The sequence below is a fragment of the Stegodyphus dumicola genome, chromosome 7 (genome assembly GCF_044657685.1).
Source record: "Stegodyphus dumicola isolate Sdum_Otavi_A_Nest chromosome 7, ASM4465768v1".
Classification (NCBI taxonomy): Eukaryota; Metazoa; Arthropoda; class Arachnida; order Araneae; family Eresidae; genus Stegodyphus; species Stegodyphus dumicola.
Window position 1 is genome coordinate 96,721,670 of NC_140774.1, and position 19,115 is coordinate 96,740,784.

Consider the following 19,115-nt stretch of genomic DNA (forward strand, 5'->3'; position numbering starts at 1 on the left):
GCATAAATTACTGCCAAAAATAATTTTAAAATAAATTTATACTAAATTACAAAAAACTGAAATACGTTGGAAAATAACCATTTATTTATCAATTTTATCAAAACGAAATTAGAAAATCTTCTCAAAAATGCTATTTGACTAATATTAACTTACAAGCATTTGCTGTATAGCATTACTACCTATGTAACAGTAACACTGCTAAATTGAATTTTGTTATCAAAACTTCTCTGCCAAGGTTCATATAAGCAAAGGGATTTATAATGAAATAACATATATAAGAAAGAAAAACAAACATTGTTTTCAATTTCATTTTTTAGAACTATAGTACTCCAATAAGAAAAATTAAAAATTTCAAATTAAACGAGGCACAACTGCTAGAATTTTAAGAGACTGCAAGTTACAAAATTATTTGTGAAATATCTTACTGATACTGTACATGCACATAATTCTAATACATATTCATAAAAAAATTTACAAAATTCACATGATATGAGAAAATATTTGAAATTTCTCTTCAATGATAATAAGAATATTTGAAATATTTGAAAAATAAAACATTTGCAATAATAAAGTCTACATTTATAAATTCTTATACAACAGATATTACATTTATAACACATTTTAAAATGAGACTAGTACTATTGTAACCTACATTCCAAAATAATATTAAAGGCATTATTATGCTCCCATTTTTCACATATAATGTAATAGCAAAATAAAATTCAAAGCTTTAAAACAATCTGAATGTTCAAAGCAGATTTTTTTCCTCCCGTGAAAAATAATGCAAATGTTAAATGGCATTTACATACTTTTCCAATGGCCATGAAATTGTGACCAAGCAAGTGATTATGTGGCAGCTATGCATACGTGTGGCATACCAACACATTTGTAATAACTGCTTTTCATTTGATGTAGCCTTAATTGATCCTCGATAAGCTCTCTTCTGCATTTTATGAACAAGGCTATAAATTTATTGTTATTGTAATATATTTTTGCATTAAAAAAATTTAATTTGGGACCTATTTTTGATAGAACAATAAGTTGTGGATTATTGATGGGATTCTACCATGGACATGAAATGGTCAGCTGAATATGGCCAATAAAACAGTAATGGATTGGAAAAATTATCTAAAGAAAGTTTGTACTCATAGTTTATACTAAACAGTACTTACGTAAAATCAGAGGATCTAACAAAATATTAAATACTGATGAAAGCCTTTTTAGGAAACATGGTTGAATACTGATATATGATACTTTGTGATAGTTTATTAAATAAGAGGCATCAGTTCTTTCATAATTTCCCAGGAACAAGTAGCGCAACTTTGGAGGGATTCCAATCCATTTCATGGTAACCAACTTTCATGGTTTACGAGATAGCATGCAAGTACCATTAAATTTTTACATGAATTGTATCAGAAATTTAATTCATATATTTAGCTACTTATACAAATGTCCGTGGTTTTTTAATAGCTTTTGTACTTTGATTTTCCCTACACCCTCACTGACAAATCACTGACTCACTTCCAACCTGCATTCTAACACTTTGATTGCAATTTTTCATATTACATTTTCATAAAATTCAGTCATTTAAGATGTACAGTTTCGCAGAATATAAGTTTTTCCGTTTCCTGTTATTAGCAAAATGCTTAGCTTTGGAAAAATGCATTACTTTCTTTTCTGTCATCCAGTAAACTCCATAGTCCCATTACAAGAAATTCATGGCATGAAAAACAAGCATACCCAATGCAGAAAGAAACGCTAATTGGAAAATGATGGTCGATTGCAACAGATATGCAATTCACAAGGCTATGTTGCCAAAATTATTATGCAGTAAGCCACGATCTCATGAAAAAAATATTTATGCGACATCCCAGGTATGCAAGTAGTGCACATATGTTTAAGTATATGTAGATTTGTAATTTTAAGAATCGACCATCATTTTCCAATTAGCGTTTCTTTCTGCATTGGGTATGCTTGTTTTTCATGCCATGAATTTCTTGTAATGGGACTATGGAGTTTACTGGATAACAGAAAAGAAAGTAATGCATTTTTCCAAAGCTATGGTATTTTGCTAATAACAGGAAATGCAAAAACTTATATTCTGCGAAACTGTACATCTTAAATGACTGAATTTTATGAAAATGTAATATGAAAAATTGCAATCAAAGTGTTAAAATGTTAGGTTGGAAACTGGTTTGAAGAAAGCTTCTAATATTTAGAACATATATTCACTCTATTTATAGTTAGCCAATGTGCAAAGTTGCATGCAATGCAACGTTTAAGAAATTCCAATTTTTTTCGAAAACTGATCTTTGTGTAAATGGGAAGAATAGCGCAAAAAAATAACAGAAGAACGGTTTGAAAATTTTAAGAGTTTTAGTACCAGTGTTTCTTTTTTTAAAATTTTATTGATTAATAGCTCTTTTATAAAATTCTTAGTGAGCCACTATTCTGAAAACAATTCTTGCACATTAGCTTTATAAAAAATTAGTTGCCAACAAATTTGCAGTTCCTTTTGAAAATTGCCAACAAATTTGTGACTTTTTATAGGGGTTCCAAATAATCAGAAAGTACCATAGTTTTAGACAGGAGAAGTACTTTACAAGAAAGAATCCTGGATGTTATTTTTTTATTTTCAAGGCCAGACTATGTGAGCAAAAGACACACCTGCAAAATGAAAGTAATGCAATAGCGAAATGTTTCATGTGAAAAAAAAAACTTTTGTACCATTTTGTGTTACAGGGTAACAAATATCTCAATAACGATTTATTTATTCATTTCCTATTTGAATACTTCAACTCACTAAAGTTCATAAAAGATTGAATGCACAAGTCCGATAAAAAGTGAATAAAATTTATTCTTATCACAAGAAATTAACAAAATGCTGGAATTTTCCCCAGAGATATTCTTACATGTGTTCACAATATCAGGCACTAATAATAAGTAGAATGCAAATACGATAAACAGAGCACACTACTGCAAGTAGCTATTCTTTAAACTATTAAAACATTAAAACACAAAGCAGTTCAAAGAGAAAGAAAAAGCTAATTCAGTTCTCGCAGAACTAAAATCGCAACAACAGTAACTAAGCAACTGAGCTGAGATCTCTCTCTCCGGTTTTTTATAGCTTTTAATCGGTTGCAAGAAATTTCTGGTAATTTCTTTGTTTCTCGAGATTTCTAGAAACCAACAAAAGGAATTTTGGTTACAGCTAACATGGTAGTCAATAATACTTATTCAAATTAAATATAAATTCTTGAATGACACATTCGGCAGCATTCTTCTCTTCATCACTTAATTTTACATTCTGCAATAACTCCGATGTAATGCTCTCTGAAGACATGGATTCTGGGATGTTACTGTTTCGTTTAACATTGGTCAATGGAGGACATATGACAATAACTCTCCCCTTCTCAGTTACATTGGCAAATGTCACTGGGATAATGGTACTCGATAGGTCGATGAGTGTTGAGGCTACTAGTAATCCTTTCGGGTCGTTAGGAGTTCTTGGGATAACATGATGCCATAGTGGACATTTCTATTATCGGCTATGGATCCAGGAAAAAAAGTTCTGTTCCTGCTCGTATTGTGATCTCATCCTCAGCTATCATTTTGCAAACATATTTAACTCCTTCATCATTAATACCAAACAGAGCTATGTCCTCAGAGGCAGAATGTAGTTCGTTATTTTTCAAATTTAAGGAAAAGTTGTATTTTCTTAAAGCATCCAATTCAAGTATGCAAGGATCTGTAATATCTGCCAAATGCCTGCAGTTTTGTGACTAGCTGTGTGGAAGGATTTTTAAATTGGCATTCGTAAGAAAATAATTTTAATTTCTTAGTCAACCAGTAATTTTATTTTAGGGCATATCCTTCAAAATTTCTTAGGTCCTTGCATGGTTCTAGAGATCAAATTTGGTTTGAATTTTGGATTGGAAAATACATAAGAGGAGAGAGGTAGACTGTATTGGGCAGCAGGCTTCAGCTGACCTACGGATGGTCTAGAGCAGAGGTCAGCAAACCCTGGGTCGTGAGCCAAGTATAACTCTTTGGCTCCTTGAGTGTGGTTCTTCCACAAAATAGCACATGCAGGCAAGCATACGTAAAAGCACGAAAATCTTGAAAATACAACACAAAGACCATTAAACTTTACAAAAGCATGAAAACAACTGAAAACCCATATCTGCCAATGTTATTCCTAGGAAATTTTTTGGTAACAATTTTGCCACTTTGATTGTGCTGATTATACATCAAATTATGCTGTTGTAATAGTTGCCATATGCTAAATTTCAACTAATGAAATGCTTTGAATTAATACAACCATTCAATGGCAATTTTAACTTGAATGAGAAACCAATTAACATAAAAATGAAATTTAGTTTCAAAATATTACAATTTTTAGCTTCTAGACCTCTCAAATTTAAAGTTTTGCCATATGCTAAATTTCAACTAATGAAATGCTTTGAATTAATATAACCATTCAATGGCAATTTTAACTTGAATGAGAAACCAAATAACATAAAAATGAAATTTAGTTTCAAAATATTACAATTTTTAGCTTCTAGACCTTTCAAATTTAAAGTTTTTCCAGCATCTGAAACAAAAATTTTCCAAGCAACTGAATTTAGGCAACATGAAATGCATAGATGATGTTTGGGTGGTATATAATATGAAAAAACTTTTAACTAGAATGTCTAAAAAACTCAAGATATGTTGACACGAAATTTCCTTTTTACATTATTCGGTGTATTTCCGATGTATTGATAAATGGGCTATTGTGCTGATTTTAGTACAATTGTACTGATAAGAATAATACTAACATCCACATTCGATTGTGTCCTGCCTTGATGCAAAGCACTTGTTTTATGTGATTTATTACACTATCCTACTGAAGATCTATCACCAGTATAATTGTTTATCTTCTTATTTCACACTTCAGCTACTAGTTCAAAAATCGGCTAGTTGTATTATTTTGAGTTAACAACTCTACATGGACACTCATGAATAACAATGTGCATTTAGCCAGAACCGAGGCTCCCATATCTCTGGCGATGTGCGTGCAATTCATCCAAATGTTGAGCGAGTGTTATTACTTCTGTAAACCAGTCAGTCAAGAGACTTTTTGTAGATTGGTTAATGCAAGAGGTTCCCCCTGTTTTATTTCAAAACCACTTAAAAGGCAGGAATAAATTCATGGCTGTAAACGCACATTTCTTGTTTCCTTATGTCCCGGGATACTGTTGTTTTCTTGCCTAACTGCTGTTTCCTGGTCCTCAATCATTTTGCTATTTCTGGCCCTATTCATTCCTTCTCATAGCAACATGGCTAAAAAGATGAAGCAAAGAAAAATGGATGATGAAATCCACCATGAATTTCAAGCTGAAGGAACCGAGACTTCCATGTTTATTCAAAACTGAAATGGTCTTCCAACCTGTCTCATTTGTCAGGACAAACTGGCTAATAACAAGAAATCAAACGTAGAGAGACACTTCACAACTAGACACATATAATTTAGTACTAAATATCCTGTCGGTTATGCAAGGAAGAAAGCAGTTGAGGAACTTCAGAAGAGTCGAGAAAAATCAAGTTCTGTATTACAATCTTCCAATAATGTTAATACTGCAAGTTTTGTGATTAGTCAAGAGATTGCTAAAAGATGCAAACCATATACAGATGGTGAATACATAAAAAGTTTTTTTATAAATGCATCCAAAGAGCTATTTTAATTTCAAAACAAAGCAGATATCCTAAAAAAATTAAAGAGTTACCATTGTCTGCTAAAACAGTGAAAGTTAAAACAGTCAAAATGTCTTCAAACATTTTAAATTGGCTTCAGCTTTATGAAATAGCAGTTGACAAGTCTTGTCACATAAATGATAAAGTACAAGTTTCACTTTTGTATGATGTATTTCATCTACACATCCCAAATAAGAACTTCTAGGATTATTGCCACTCAAAGGTCAAACAGATGGAGAGGATATAACAAATGCTGTAATTGAATGCATTAAAAAACATCATATTCCACTCAATAAAACTGTCTCAGTTGCAATAGATGGGCATAAAGTATGAATGATGTAAAAAACGGGTTTGTTACTATTTTGAAAGAAAAATTCGATCACTGGATACTTACTTACCATTGTATCATCCATCAAGAAGTGCTTTGTGTGCAGACATTTTCAGAAGAAATTTGCAAAGTTATGGAATTGGTGATTAAGATTATTAACTCCAGCTAAAGCTCTTAATCATCGCCAATTTAAAGAATTTTTAATTGAAATGGAGAGCGAGTAAGCAGATATTCTGCTGCAAAGCAAAGTACGTTGGTTATCAAGAGAAAACATCTCCTTATTAACTGAAATTAAAGTCTCCTTATTGACAGAAATTAAAGCACACACTAATAAACACACTTTTCGGGGAGAAATCTCTTTGAAAAGTGTGTTGAAAATAAATTATCTCTTTTTGCTCAGGATTTTGAAACAGAAACTTTGATTCACTTTCCAAGCCTGTTGAAATCTCGCCAAAAAAATTCTTATATTGATATTTGCTATTTCTAAACAAGTTTTGAATATGAGAGAAGTTTTTCTTAGCAGGTTTCAAGAATTCAAAAACAGCCAAGCGGTGCTAGCCTTTGTTAAAAAAACCTCTTAATACTACTGTAATAGAATAAAATTTTCTCACTTTAATACTGACATTGGCAGCTTTGAAATCCAATTGTTGGATTTAAAAAACAAAGAATTATGGAGCTCGAAATATGAACATTTTAGCACTGATATAGAAACATTGAAGAAAACCAAATGCTTAATTCACAGCATAAGTGGTCTGCTTTGAAAGACCTGGAAAAGGAAGATATGTTGATTTTTAGCACATGGAATAGTATTCCTGAGTCATATAATCAGCTGAAAAAACTAGCATTTGCTGTTCTTTCCCTTATTCCGGTCTACATATTCATGTGAAGAATCATTTGCAAGCATGAACCCTATCAAAAGTAAATTAAGAAGTTATCTTATTGATGAGAACCTAGAATCATGCTTAAAATTAAAAACAACAGAATACAAACCTGAGTTACATAAACTTTCCAAGGAGACACAAGGCCATTGTTTACATTGGTGTTTGTTCATCATTATCACGATTTAAGTTTTTGAATACCTTACAATTTTATCAATAAATAGTACTGCCATTAAGTGCAATATCAAGTTTTATTTGACATAACTACATAGTTTAACTAAGATTTAAAAATTGAAATTTTAAGTTACTGTTAGGGAGTGTTGTGGAATGAAAATAGATATAGTGTTGAGAAAGGTATGTTAAGATGGTTTGAATATATAGAAACAATGTACGAAAGAAGATAAGAAGATACATAAAAGAAGTATGCAAGATAAGTGTGGATGGGGCAGATGGAAGATGGTTGATCTCAGCGAGTGTACATCGATCAGACTGAAGACGTTCTAAGTAAAAGCCAGCAAAAGATTACCCTAATTAAGTGAATAACAAAATACCTACCTATAAAATTTAAGTTTAAAAAATGTGGCTCTTAAAAGAGGTTTCAATCACTGAATTGTTGATAATTGGCTCTGTTGACTAATGAGTTTGCCGACCACTGGTCTACAGCATTAAGCACAGGGTTGTGATTTTTACCTCATAATCCTGGAGGTGAGAAACTATGTCTTGTTTGAGCTCAGTTGAAACAAGCTGAAGATTGGTATTTTCCTACATTTTCGGATGTCTGTGCTATAAAATGTTGATAAAGAGGTATAGTTCATTTCTGTTGAGCTGCCTTTAGTCACTTGTTATGGACAATACTGATTCAGTATTACCTAGAAGTGTTGCCCAGCTAGGAGTGCTGAAGATAAGAAATAAGCAAAGATAAAACTTTATACCCAGGGAAAACTATGCAGCAAGCAGATTATAGGATAATAGCCGTCTAGGAAATTCGTAGAACTCAGTGACACTATGAATTTTAGAACATGATGGACTAAAAGCAATTTAATATCACAGGACTGTTTTGGGGAGCATCACATGGCAACAGGTTTATTGTGACATTTCTGAGACAGATATTTCAGAAAGGACTGGTAGATGTGCAAAAGGTTGAAATTCTTGTAAAGGTTGCTAATTCATGTACAGTATAAAGTCTGTAATCCGGATGTCCATTATCCGGAATGATCTATAATCCGGACCACAAAGCCACAAACCTACGCATGCGCATAAAGCCAGTAAAGCATTTATACATGCGCGCTTCCGATAGTAAAGAAAGTGACAGAGAGGTTATTGAAAACGAAAAAAATTCGATTGACAAGTTAGTCTTTATTCTCGACACAGCAATTACAAGATTTGAACAGTGGAACTTTGTAACTGAACAAGAAATTATGTCTGTTTATAGAAGAGAGAAATAAAGAGAAAGTATTAGAACAAAAAACGAAGCAACTTAAACAACTTACATTGAAAGAAATGTTTAATAAAGTAAACAAATAAACATTAAGCTTTTTTTTTTTTTTTTTTTGTAAATGTTGATACCCTTTAGATCATAATTGCTCTTTATTTCATAAATTACGGTTTCATATTTTTAATTGTATAATTTCTGCATGCCATGCCATCTTACCAGATTTAAATTGATGATCACCCCTAATACAGAATTGCCGAAGTCCCGACGAGTCCGGATGACGGACTTCATACTGTACTTTCTTTCATATAAAGATGAAATTTTGAATCTCAAGTATGTGGCCTTCTAATAATATTGTGCCTATATATATGCTGTAGACAAAAGGAGTATTTGGGGGAATCTAAATTTTTTGCATCAAATTTGAATTTTTTTCACTTAAATATTACCGAAATTGTATTAATTGTATATTAGCATATTTAAATATGCTTTTCAAATGTTTATCTGTTGTCTATTTGGTTTGTTTCATGATCACTTTAAGTGAAAAAGATAACATTAAATAAATTTAATACATAAAAATTTTAGTGTAAAAAAATGGATTACTGAGATCGAAGCACTAATGCATACGTGCCAAGTACACTTCATATATAATAAAACAGCCCTGGGCTACAGTAACTGGATTTTTATAAAGCATTTTTTTAACCATGTTAATTTCCTTTTATATTAACAGCATGAAGAAAATTAATAGAAAATGTAACTTTTCCATGGTACGAAAATTATAAGGCGATGACAAATGTATGATTTCTCATTCTGATCTCCCATTTCCAAAGAAAAATTTGCTTTTAAGGGATTATTTAACTATTACAATCATATTTTGCTAGCCTATCAAAATGTATTAGCTAGAAACCATTCCTTGATTATATAACCGATTCAGAAATATATTGTGTTAAAAGTGATTTAAAATTAAATATTTTAACAATTAAAAATACTTCATTTAAAAAAGCAGTTTTAAAATCATACAAAAATGCATTTGATGACTTTAATTTTATAACTTTTGATGAATTAATTATCAAAAATACCTCTTAGAGTAGCTTTCCTAAGAACTTTCATAGCATAAAAAGTATTTGCATCAGGACCCGTAAGTTTCTTAACTAGGAAGACCTAAAATATATGAGGAAATAAGTAACTGAATTATGACAAATACTTTAGGAAAATTTGATTGTAAAGTAAATAAATATTTAATACAGCATATAGAGCTTTGCACTGGATTTATAAGTGTAAATTGCTATCCATGGAAAAGTTTAATTAATGGATGCAAGGGTTGTAAATCGACATGAATATTATTAAGAATTTTCAAAATTCAGTCTTTGAAACTGATTTCAAATGATAGCAGAAAAATTATTAAAATATGAACATGAAAAGCACCAGCTGATTTAGATATAGGTAATATGTGAAAAAAACTGAGAAAAAACTTTTGAAAAAAGATTTTCGTAAAAAATGCTGAAGTATTTGCTGGCAGATTACAGCTTGTTTTGGTAACTATTGAATACAGATTTAAAATGGTTAATTGCATAAGAAACGTTTTTATTTGCAGTTTTAATAAAACTAACAGTTAAATAACATTCAATTTTTAAAGCAGATTTATTTCACTGTTAAAGATATGTTACTAAGTTTTACTTAGTAACTTATCTTTAGTTTTACTTCATTGTTAATTTCAAATAAAAAATTAATTAGTTTCAATGTGCTTTTCATTGAAATTAAAAATGAGAAGAAGCACTATATGATGTTAAAGTATATGCCAACCAGAAAAGGTTATTTTACAGTTGCTCTCAGAGATAGAATCTATGAGACAACAAGGAAATAATTAACAAGTTCTTTAAAGACAGCAAAAATAGTTTTAACACAAAACCACTTCAACTAACACATCAAAAAAAAAAAAAAAAAACTATAAAGACAATTAAATTTAACTATAAAAGAAAAGTCTATAAAAATTAAACTTAGAAGGTTATGATAGATATTGGAATTTCGCTCAATTTAGCATTTTTGAGCTGACTCGCAATAATACCATTAACTTCAAACATTTGATAGATATGATAGCCACTATTAAAACTATTTGGTTCATATTGAATGTACTTTTTTGGTTGCCAATGAATGTATTACCAAAAACAAATACAAATGGTCAACAGAATTAGAGATTAGTTACATTTTTTAGAAACTATTGTAAATGAAATAGGTCTCCTCAGAAAGAAAGTTTCCAATACCAGTTTGATATTATAAATGTTTAAATTTTCAGTGATAACATAAAAATTTGAATCCAATAAATAAATTATGAAGCTTTCTTAATTCTCAGACTTTATTTGATCTCTGATATGTGTTAAAATACTCTTTTTTTTATTTGCCCATTTATTTCATTCATTTAAATAAATATAAAACAATAAATTTAATTTAAAAATAAATAAAAGACATCAAAGAATCATATGCAGTAAAAAACCTGATGCCTGATTATTTTTTAAATTCACTTGTAACAAAATCCAATCCGGTTTAGTATATATAGTAGTATCAACAAATTCCTGAAAAATTCAAGAAATAAAGAATACCCCCTTTCAAAAGAAATGAAATGAAAAAGTAAAGAAATAAGACACAAAAATATTTCAAAATTTAAATTTACCTTCCCAAATGAGCCTTGACCAAGAAGTTTGATCAGAGAAAATTGTCGAGGATCAGCTTTAGGATATCCATGTTTAGTTACATTTATAACTTCTATTTCATGAATAGTTTCACTAGCAGAAGCAGCTTCCAGTTTTGGATTCTGATAAAAATGAGGTAAAAACAAAATAAGATACAACAGATTTGTTACAATTTTTTATATAAACTACGTACATAAAATATTTTTGCCGATTTTCAAATTATTTCTTAAAATATTTAAAACACATTGTTACTTGGTTGGGTTGGGTTTTTTTCATTATAACAAAGCACATTAAGGTTATGTGCTTAAGGAATAACCCTGGTGCGCCGTATCTTCGACAAGGACTTTCTAATGGAAATTCTAACATATACACAATACATATGCAAAAATTCATAAAAATACCCACACAGCCAGCCCATTTTCCTGTTATCAAACTATCACCAGGTCAAAACTACCAGTGTTCAGTTGACTTTATTACTAAGCCATTGGCGAGTTTGCTTAAAATAATAATTTTAACAAATTGCAATGTATTTATTTATCAATTAAGTGATTTGGGTTAATGTACAGTTTATGCTGATTCTCATATATTTTTCAGAAGTTAAATAAGACTTTTTCTATCATTTACAGATTTTTATTACTTTTCTTCAAAACTACTTTTGATTTCTCAGCATTACTAACATTGGCACTTTCGTTTAAAAAAAAATTAATTTCAAACTAAACCAGTGTCAACAATGGATACATCTGTTATACTCCATATGTAACTACGGGCTCAACAGGTAAATAAATGGAACTCGTTATATTGCAATTCCAATGCAATGGTGGGAACCTAAAAATAATTTAAATTGATCGTTATTTTTGCTTGACTAATATACCCAAAATACATATAAATTCCAGATATGCAGATAGATGTATACTGTCATCAATGACTAGAATGGCATCACATGGTCCAGATCTTATATTTAGTCTCAGATTTTTTGATGCATAAGAGATGATGGTTGGTTGGTTGACTTTTAACCCCTTAACTGCCACGGGCGTATATATATGCCTTGCTCAGCCGATGTGTTAACTGCCCCAGATGCGCAGCCGATGCGTTAACTTGGCGAATAATTTTAGGTGTAGCAGCGCAAAGCAAATGATAGCAGTTTGGAAGGACGTATATATACGCCTGGGGCAGTTAACGCATCGGCTGAGCAAGGAGTATATATACGCCCGCGGCTGTTAAGGGGTTAATGGCACAAAACCTTGAAGGTTAGATGAATGGTGAATAAAATCCAAAATGCACAAACACCCTGTATCAGATGAATTGATTTGCTGTGAACTGGTAAATTTCCTACAAATGCTGATTACAGATAACGCCCCAAGATGTTATGATGAAGGGTGATATGAACTATTAATAAAATAATTTCCAGAAATGTTATAAATAGTTCATAAATGGACTTCTGCATAACAATTACAAAAAATCTATTATTAATGACATTTTCCTTAGTAAAGTCAGTGAAGGTAAATATTTATATATGCTTCTAGTACATTACATTAAATTATTAGTTAAATTCCATTGATATTTTCTCATCATTATCACTCAGTATTACCAAAATAGCAACAGGCAAATGTGATCACATTAAGTAGTATGCTTGCATAATATGAAACATATAAATTGTAAATAAAACTCGTCTATGAATTCATTTAAGTAAAATGCAAATCACTGTCCAATAATAATAGGTCAAATGAGAATTAACTTTGGGATCGGAATCATTTCCAAAGATGGTACTCTTCTGTTATCGGGACCATATTTACAAATATATGTGTGTATATGTGTATGTGCATCTATGTGTGTATGTACACACACATACATATGCACATGCATACATACAAACACTTCTGAATATTGGTCCAATAAGAGAAGAATACCCTAACTCATTAGAGTAGATTTAAGGGTGCCACACTTGGATTGTCCCTAAGTTGTTGTTTCATTCATTTATGATAACCTAAGTAGTTGAATGCTATGGAAACCTTATTATGACGTAATTGATTGTGTAATTGCAGAGAATTTGAATGATGGAAAAGATTTGGAAAAGCTTGTTTGTGTGTCTGATTTTCAATAAGAAGTACATTATTATTTTGTGGTTTACATGGTAAAATGGCTGAATGTGACAAGATTAATTTGAAGTTTCTGTACGATTTGGAACAAAAGCGAAAGCAGCATTGACTGGTGTGTAAATTAAGGTTTACTAAGTAGCCATCATAAGTGTCTTGTTTATAGAAAGGAAATGCGTGTGGTCGAACATTGGAAGATACAGACACTATGGAGGATATTTTTTTACTCTAATTTTTGTGAATTTATGTGGCAACGCCAGTATACAAATTCTAGTTCAGATAATTTTAGGAAGTTTTTGGATGCTGTTAAGGAATTTTGTTTGACTGAACACATGGAAATTTGTAAATAAGGTAAGTGGATATTTCATTTGTATAGTGCTAAGATAAATTTCCTTTTTTATGTTATTTCATTATTTGATTTAAAATGTAGTTTATCGAGATTATATATTTTTTGTTGGCTGCTCCTTTTACTTTTTAAGGGAATACAGATTGATGTGTACATGGACAAAGTCAAGGAAAAGCGCATTGCCTAGTTTGTGCAGTTCTCATATTTTTTTTTTTTTTAAGTGAAAATAGGTTGATGTGCACATGGATACAGAGTCTGTGCGATTCTTTAACTTGTTATTTTGGATTTGCATATAAAAATTGCCGCTATTTAAAATATTTTGTGTAGCCGTAAAGGTCTTACGCACACACGTAAACGCCTATGCGCGTGCGCAGAAAGTTTGTAGCTTTAAGGTCCAGATTATAGATCATTGTGGATTATGGGTGTCCGAATTAACGACTTTTGACTGTATTAACTGCAAAATTGAGAAAAAGTGCAGAATTGCAAACTCCTTGCCGCGTTTTTCAAAATTGCACATTCACAGTAACCATGTACACGTCGACTTATTTTTACTTAAAACAACATCCCAGAATTGCACAAAAATGGCATTGCGCACACTCTTAACTTTATCCTTCTAAACTGCTATTTTCTCATAAATTACAAAAATTTGCACGAAAATGCAGGAAAATTTTATGAATCTTTAAACTCGGTAAAAAGCACATATATGAAATTACCTGACCGCGAAAAATTATATACCCTATCCAAGGATGAACATTTCCACGTATAATATAAATAAAATATCCAAAAACTTTTACCTCTAAATTATCTATTATAAACCTCACCAACGAATTCATAACAAAACATTAAAAATGGTTACAAATACTTAGTGTCAAATATTTAAATTATTTCCATGCACGTTTACTTCCACTCAAACGTATACCAAATTGCTACAAACATATAACTCACAAAATAACTATCATTTAATTAAAATATAATTAAACCATGTACATGTGACTTATTTTTACTTAAAAAAACATCCCAGAATTGCACAAAAATGGCATTGAGCACACTCTTCACTATATCCATGTACACTGCTTTTCTCTCATAAATTAGAAAAATTTCACGAAAATGCATGAAAATTTTGTGAATCTTTAAATTCGGTAAAAAGGACATATATGAAATTACCTGATCGCGAAAAAGTATATACCCTTTCCAAGGATGAACATTTGCACGTATAAAATAAATAAAATATCCAAAAACTTTTACCTCTAAATTATCTATTATAAACCTCACCTACCAATTTCTAACGCAAACATTAAAAATGGTTCCAAATACTTAGTGTCAAATACTTAAATTCTTTCCATGCACATTTACTTCTACACAAATGTATTCCAAAATACTACAAACATATAACTCTCAAAATCACGATCATTAAATTAAAAAATAATTAAATTAAAAACACTACTTAAAATATAAATAAGCACATACATTAAATTAATAAAAATTAGTTTACAATCCTAATTACTTTAAACTAAATCATTGCTAATAACAATTTTCCAATAATACCATATTAATTTATTTACTCCTTACATTTAGAACAATGCATAAAAATAATATCCTCAAATAATTAAAAATACTAACTTATCTAATCTTCTACAGAATCTTGAGTGCATGGCAGATCACAAAATGTCCATTTTCACCAGATTTCTTGCACCACCATTCAAACTTATCGGTAACATCCTTCCTTTCACACAATCTCATTTCATACCCACATGTTGGACATTCATACTTATCCGCAATTAAGCAATTCTTTTCAATTACACATAAATGCAATAAAAATTTCGGATTTACTTTATATAGGGCCATGGGATCCAAATATTAAACAACACTGTTTCACAGAACATAGAATGAAACTAATGCTGTACAGCAGAAATTTTTACAAATTTACCCCTTTTTCCGATTAAAGAACAGTGATTCGTCCATTAATGTCACATGACATATCTCATGATCTCTCATTTCCCTCACACAAAATAATGCGTAATCGGAACTGAGTAGTTCTCACATTATTCCCAAAGTCCTAGGTAGTAACCTTTATCGCCTCCAAAATGTCGCCAAACTACCTGTTACCATATTCCAAAGATCAGCCACAATGGAAATTCACCACAAATTATAATAACAGTCTATGAAAAAGTCTAGATACTGCACTGTGCATAGATTATATCAAAAATTTCAAGAGCAGAAGATTTAAATGAAGGTCATGGACTGTGATAGCCAATGATTTCTTTCAGAAGCCACATGGGCTACCTACATAAGAGGACAGATGGCTTTGTGGAGGACATTCTAAGGGAACTTACTGGTATTCACATTACACATTGAGGGAAGACAACCATGCAGCTAACCCATTTGCCTATGTTTTAAACGAAGCTAAGTTTAACTACCAATATTCAGCGATCTTAACCACTCGCCCATGGGTGTACCTGATTTTTCTCAAATTATAGTACAATATGTTGACTCCCTGGTGAAGCACAAAGCACCACCATACAAGAACTAGGGATATATCAAAACAAACATTTTAATTAGGAAAAACTATTGCACTGAAAATTAAATTCATGTTTTTAACGTTGACATATATTAAAACTTTTTCTTCATTTCAATATTTATTGCAAAGCTCCTAGGAACTTAATTAGAAAATGGCTACTTATAATAACAGAAGTCTTTATATGAAAACAGTAACCTCATCTTTAAATTTCAAACAACTTACATAAACAGCATGCAATTTAATTATTTTTTAAACTCAAGAATCTGAAGACTTCACACATACAATATGCACTTTTAATTAAGAAAATTTGACAGCTCACCTCACAATAGCCATTCTGTTCATCCACTACCATGTCTTCAGTGGAAGGACACTGTAATAATATTAACACCTTAATAATATTATCTGTAATAATTTATTTTGCATAAATTATTACATATTTAATTACATATATATATAACTTCATAAAACAGATATAAAACTTTCATAAAACAGATAATAAAAAACAACAAGATAATATGAAACTTACATTACTCATTACTTATGCTTATCTTGCATAACGTTTTGATACTATTTTTATCTTGTATAAATTATATAATTGTATTCCAGTTAAAAATTACATGTAAGCTTTTCACAAGATTTTAATAATTAGCATTAATAGATTTAATAGTTAGCATACAATCATTTTAGGATACTATATTTTATGCAATGCTTCAAGAATAAAATTGTTTGGGGAATGAAAAATAATGAAATACTACTGATGACCTACATTATTTACTTTCCTCAGTTCTAACGATTAGGAAATTAAATCAAGTGTGAAGACATGCTTCGATAGACAAACGGATAAACAAACAACACAGAAAAGAAAATGAGGATATTAAATAATACGACTCAGTGCGTTTCTTAATTCATATTGTGAAACACTAATTACTACGAAACTGTTAATCCACCATACATTTTAAGTGCTTCTTTTCACCAAAAATAATGAATAGCAAGCACGACAACGCATGTATCGACTCGCTGTTAATTCCTAATACAGAACGCATTCGATAGTTTCAATAACTTGCCGTTAAATACATTTTGTGAAAGGAAAATTAACAAAATTCTAAGTTTCTGAAATATTTTGACAGCAGCCGGAAGTTTTCAACAAAAAGAATTGCATCTTACTTTCGTGGTTTTCATATCAGCTTCAGTAAAAGGATCTTTCAGATGCGCTAAAGGCATACTGGTTCTCGCTATGAAAGCAATTCAAAATTACAAATATTAAATTTTATATTCCAAATTAAACCCATATCCCCCTTTAAATCTCCTTTAAAAACGGACGCAACTTCGTCTCACCATTATTTCCGCCGGAAGTGCCACAATATCCATTCGAATTTCTACATCATTATTTTGCATTCTGCAGTTTTTCAATAAATTTTAATGAAGGAAAGTAAGAATTTGTTTGTGAACATAATTGCTGTTTTTATATGAACTAGCAAATAAGAAATTTAATTTAAAACTAGATACATTTCCTTTACATGCGAAAGAAAACTTCAATGTTTAAAAAAAAAATTTTTTTTTGTCCGAAAAAAAAATAAAAACGCATGCTTCGTCAAAACAAACTCCTCCAGGGACCCTCTAGTATATTGGAGTGTTAACAAAACCTAGCGCGTAAAAAGAGAATACAAAAAATGGTGTTGGAACCAACGAGATAATATACTGGTAGAGAGCGTATTGCAACCTTCAACCGGTTCCAACATTAGTGTCACGTGACTGCTGCGCGAATTCCGAAAGTGCGGAAATACTTTACATTGCTTTCTATGGGACGAAAGACTGCTGCTCTGCTTGGTCACATAAAATTTAAGTAAAAATGGTTATTCGCTTCAGCGCCTACGGATGTAAAGAAAGTTTCGTGAAAGGAGGACTTGTAACCTTTCATAGGTAAGTTAAAACTGCATGATTTATTGATTTATTATTTTATTTTCAGTATTTTTGTCATTTTACTATCTCTGTTGAATTGGTTGGAAAGTTTCAGCCATACTGTATAAGAAAGTTGCCGCCATATATGACATTTTCAGCATGTATTATTAGCATCAAAATGTATTAAATACTGTGACACTATTTACTGGAATCACCCTTTACAAATAATTGAATTTTATATGTTTTTTCCGTGTATTCCGTTGAAATAGAAAGCTGCGCCAATTGGCGTTAACCTTTTTTCGCCAAGTCGTACGCGTTTTGATTTCATAAACAATTACTGCCTGCGATAAAAAAAAAAAAAGAAAAACGCTATTATTAGCATTAAATTATTGAGAAAAGATTGTGCGATATGTTTACTTTGTTAAAAAAAAAAAGCATCTTGATTCATGCAACATTGAACATAAACAGTTAAACAGCATTATTTTAAAAATCAGATTACTTTTATAAAGCTCAATGCTTAATCATTATTTTCTAAAATAATGAATGATAAAGCATTGAGCTTTATAAAAGTAATCTGATTTTTATAAAGCTCAATGCTTTATCATTATTTTCTATAAAATCAATTAAAATAAAAATAATCTGGATTATAATTCTGTCTCATCTACGATGCTGTTAGAAATTTATTGTAATTGAAAAAATGCGATGTGAAAAACTTACCATATTTTAAATAGTATTTAAAAAAAAAGGAGAGAGAGAGAATTTTTAACTGTAATATCGTTTTGATCCTAATAATAAATACTGAGTTGAAGTTTGTTACCGTTTGATGCATATTCAATATAAAATAATTTTTATAGTTAATAAGATGTATTGATCCCCCCCCCATGACATACACATGAGTGTGGAAATCAGTAATTAAGATTGCATTATTTTGTTCCAGTAATATAATCTCAAGAAAAGAAAGGCAATCAATGGCATAAATACATATAATACAATGTGATTTTCTTTTTCTCTTTAGAATGCAATGCATTAAAATTAAACGAGATTTTTTTTACCTTCTCAAATATTATAACAGTAGTGCAATTAATTTTTTAACGTTATTCAAAATTAAAGTTTCCATCTCAATTTTTTATTATTTATTTTAGATTTTCTTCCTAAAATTACTTAACATAAACATCTTAAACAATGGTGCAAATAATTTAAA

The 19,115-nt window shown here is 30.5% G+C and overlaps 1 protein-coding gene across 1 annotated transcript in view; it reads right to left on the bottom strand.

Moving 5' to 3' along the window:
- The window catches only part of LOC118201720 (ribosomal protein S6 kinase 2 alpha-like), a 151,731-nt gene extending 134,365 nt beyond the window's left edge, over positions 1 to 17,366 (bottom strand). The window contains exons 1-4 of the mRNA XM_085820615.1: positions 17,180 to 17,366; positions 16,335 to 16,385; positions 11,040 to 11,180; positions 9,451 to 9,532 (exon numbers count right to left, since the gene is read on the bottom strand). Of these exons, the coding sequence (XP_085676741.1) occupies positions 9,451 to 9,532; positions 11,040 to 11,180; positions 16,335 to 16,385; positions 17,180 to 17,236 (331 nt within the window). The 5' untranslated portion in view covers positions 17,237 to 17,366. The remainder of the gene's footprint in view (positions 1 to 9,450; positions 9,533 to 11,039; positions 11,181 to 16,334; positions 16,386 to 17,179) is intronic.
- Between the last annotated feature and the right edge of the window lie 1,749 nt (positions 17,367 to 19,115).